The 2,773-nt window shown below is 37.9% G+C and overlaps 1 protein-coding gene across 1 annotated transcript; it reads right to left on the bottom strand.

The window, feature by feature from the left end:
* Positions 1–294: 294 nt before the first annotated feature.
* On the bottom strand, positions 295–2,524 carry LOC132039123 (uncharacterized). Its single transcript, XM_059429664.1, has 4 exons — positions 2,022–2,524; positions 1,166–1,901; positions 985–997; positions 295–902 (listed from the first exon to the last, which is right to left on the bottom strand). Exons 1-4 carry the CDS (start codon positions 2,522–2,524, stop codon positions 295–297), a joined length of 1,860 nt encoding a protein of 619 aa, XP_059285647.1.
* Positions 2,525–2,773: the final 249 nt, after the last annotated feature.

Below are 2,773 nucleotides of genomic sequence, written 5' to 3' on the forward strand. Positions count from 1 at the left end.
GAAATTTGTCTCTTTGGCATTTAGGTACTGAGGCATAACAGAGATATCCAAAAGCCGTTAAGTGATTATAAGAAGGGATTGTTCCATAAAGTAATTCAAAAGGAGTCTTGTTAGAAAGGACTGAAGATGGAAATCTATTGATAAGGTATGTGGCAGTCAACAAACATTTCCCCCAAAACTTTGTAGGAAGTTTGGATTGAAAAAGTAATGCTCTAGAGGTTTCCAAAAGGTGTTTGTGTTTTCTCTCAACAACAACATGTTGTTGAGGTGTGTGAGAACAACTGTTTTGGTGTATTATTCCAGGATAGGAGAAAATTGAGAAGCTATAGCTGAAAAATCAAGTTCCAAAGCATTGTCACTTCTAATTGTTTGAACTGGTAATTTAAAGTGAGTTTGTACCATGAAAATGAAAGCCTTAAGTAAAGGAAAAGCAACACTCTTGGAATTTAAGAGATGTGTCCAAGTAGCCCTGTTATAATCATCAACTATGGTCAAGAAATACTTGGCACCAGAATAGGTCTGAGTATGGTAGGGCCCCCATGTGTCAATGTGGATGAGTTGGAACAGAGAAGTAGAATGAGTGGAACTAGTTGGAAATGGCAATCTACCTTGTCTAGCCAAAAGGCAGATATGACAAACAAAAGACTGTTTAGAAGGTAATTCAGAAGATATAGAAGGTATGTATTTCATTCTTACAAAGGAAATATGCCGCAGCTTGTAATGCCAAATAACATCAGTATTATTTACATTGTGCATAGATTGAACAGAAGAAATAGGAGGTAACGAAGTACTGTTTACAGATTTATTTAAAGCAACAGATGGTATAGCATGCATGGAATTTGCAACATTATTTAAAGCTAAAATAGTAAGATCAGGTCCAACTGCTGCTTTGTCCAGTACAGCTGTGTCCAGAAGGGAATTAGTCGTTGGTGAATTGGGAGAATGGTGAAGCTAGTACAACCCTTGGTGCAATCTACCAAGTACCAGAAGCTTCTTCCTGGAAAGGTCATGTATCAAACAGGATGAAGCAGTGAAAAGGACTATCTTTGTTGAATTGTTGGATAAGTCTATACACAGAGATGAGATTGTATTTAAAAGTGGGAATATAAAAGACTTTGTGTAGTATAAAGGTAGAAGATAAAATGAGGGAATCAGTAGAAGTTACATTCACTTTGTATCCATTAGGTAATGTGACCAAATATGGAATGGAAAGTGGAATAATATCAAATAGGAGGTTTTTATCAGAAGTCATATGGTCAGTTGCCCCTGAATCTACTATCCAGATACTTCTACCTACACTAGTAAACATACAAGATGAATATGCAACACTATTAAATTCAGGTAAAGGAGAATAACTACCAGCAAAGTTGGCAGAGCCCACAAAGTTAGACTGAGGATTTGCATTAGAATCAGCAAGGTTGCACTGCTGCAGTAACATGAACAACTGGGAAGACTGATCCTTATTCAAACCAGGCACCAAATACTCTTGATCAAAAGGAATAGAACCAAATGAAGAGCACTCAGAAATCAGGTTAGAAGTTGCCTCAACAGTTGCAGCAGTGCCAAATTTCTTAGTCTTGTTGAATTTGAAATTTGGTGGGTACCCATGCAACCTATGGCACTTTTTAATTGTGTGGTTAGTCTTTTTATAGTATGTGCAAGAAAGAGAATCTTTATTCTGGTCACTATTCACTCTGTGATTGTACTGATCAAAATTAACCCTTTGATTAAGCTGTCTTTGGGGTTGAGGATATTGAATAGGCTTGGCATTAAATTGGGGTTTATTAAATTGGGTTTTGGAATTGAACAACTTGGCATGAAAAGATGCCATTTCAGAGGAAAATTGAGTATTTGGACTAACTTGTCTTTGTCTTTCATCTTGCAAGAGGATACTATAGGCACTGTCAAGGGAAGGTAAATGATTCATCATAAGTATGTTGATGCTCCTTACACCAACATAAGTCTCATTGAGCCCCATAAGAAATTGATAAAGTCTATTCTCTTCATCTTCTTATTTTAACCCTTCCTTTGAAGCACAAGTACAGGCACTACTATGATTCTTACACATTGCTGCGAGTTCGCCCCATAGCTTCTTCAATTTATTGAAATAAGAGGCTATGTCAAGTGCCCCTTGAGAAGTAGAAGCCAGTTCTCTCTTTACCTCAAACACCTTGGTCCCATTTACTGTTCCATACCTCTTATTAAGTTGTTCCCATATACTCTCTGCTGTCTCAGAGTATTGCACACTTTCAGCAATTTCTGGCGATAGAGAGCTGGTCAACCACGATATGACCTTGTTGTTACATCTGTCCCACGCCGCTACATTAGGTTGGCCTTCAGCTGGCCTAGTGTAGGACCCATCAATCAGGCCTATCTTATTTTTGGCCGATAGAGATACGACTATGCCCCTTTTCCACCCACCAAACCCCGTACCAGAGAAAGGAACGTGCACTAAAGATGTTCTGGGGATACCAGATGAGTGAATGAACAACGAACTAGAGGAATCTATTGGATCAATACTCATGATGAACAACAACAAAAAACTCAAATCTCTGGAAAATATAGATGATATAGGAGCGAAGTTACCCGTGAAAAGAGAAACTAACCTCGAACCTTCGAATCAGTATCAAAACCACGATTTACCACAAAAACACTGAATACGAACAAATGTCTTCAAATTGCTACCAATTGCTTAAAATCTAAGCATCAAACACCTCCGTAAACCAGCAAAAATGAATTGAAGAAGATCAATAACTCACGAATTTCAACCTCT

This window comes from Lycium ferocissimum, chromosome 12 (assembly GCF_029784015.1).
Source record: "Lycium ferocissimum isolate CSIRO_LF1 chromosome 12, AGI_CSIRO_Lferr_CH_V1, whole genome shotgun sequence".
In the NCBI taxonomy this organism is placed as follows: Eukaryota; Viridiplantae; Streptophyta; class Magnoliopsida; order Solanales; family Solanaceae; genus Lycium; species Lycium ferocissimum.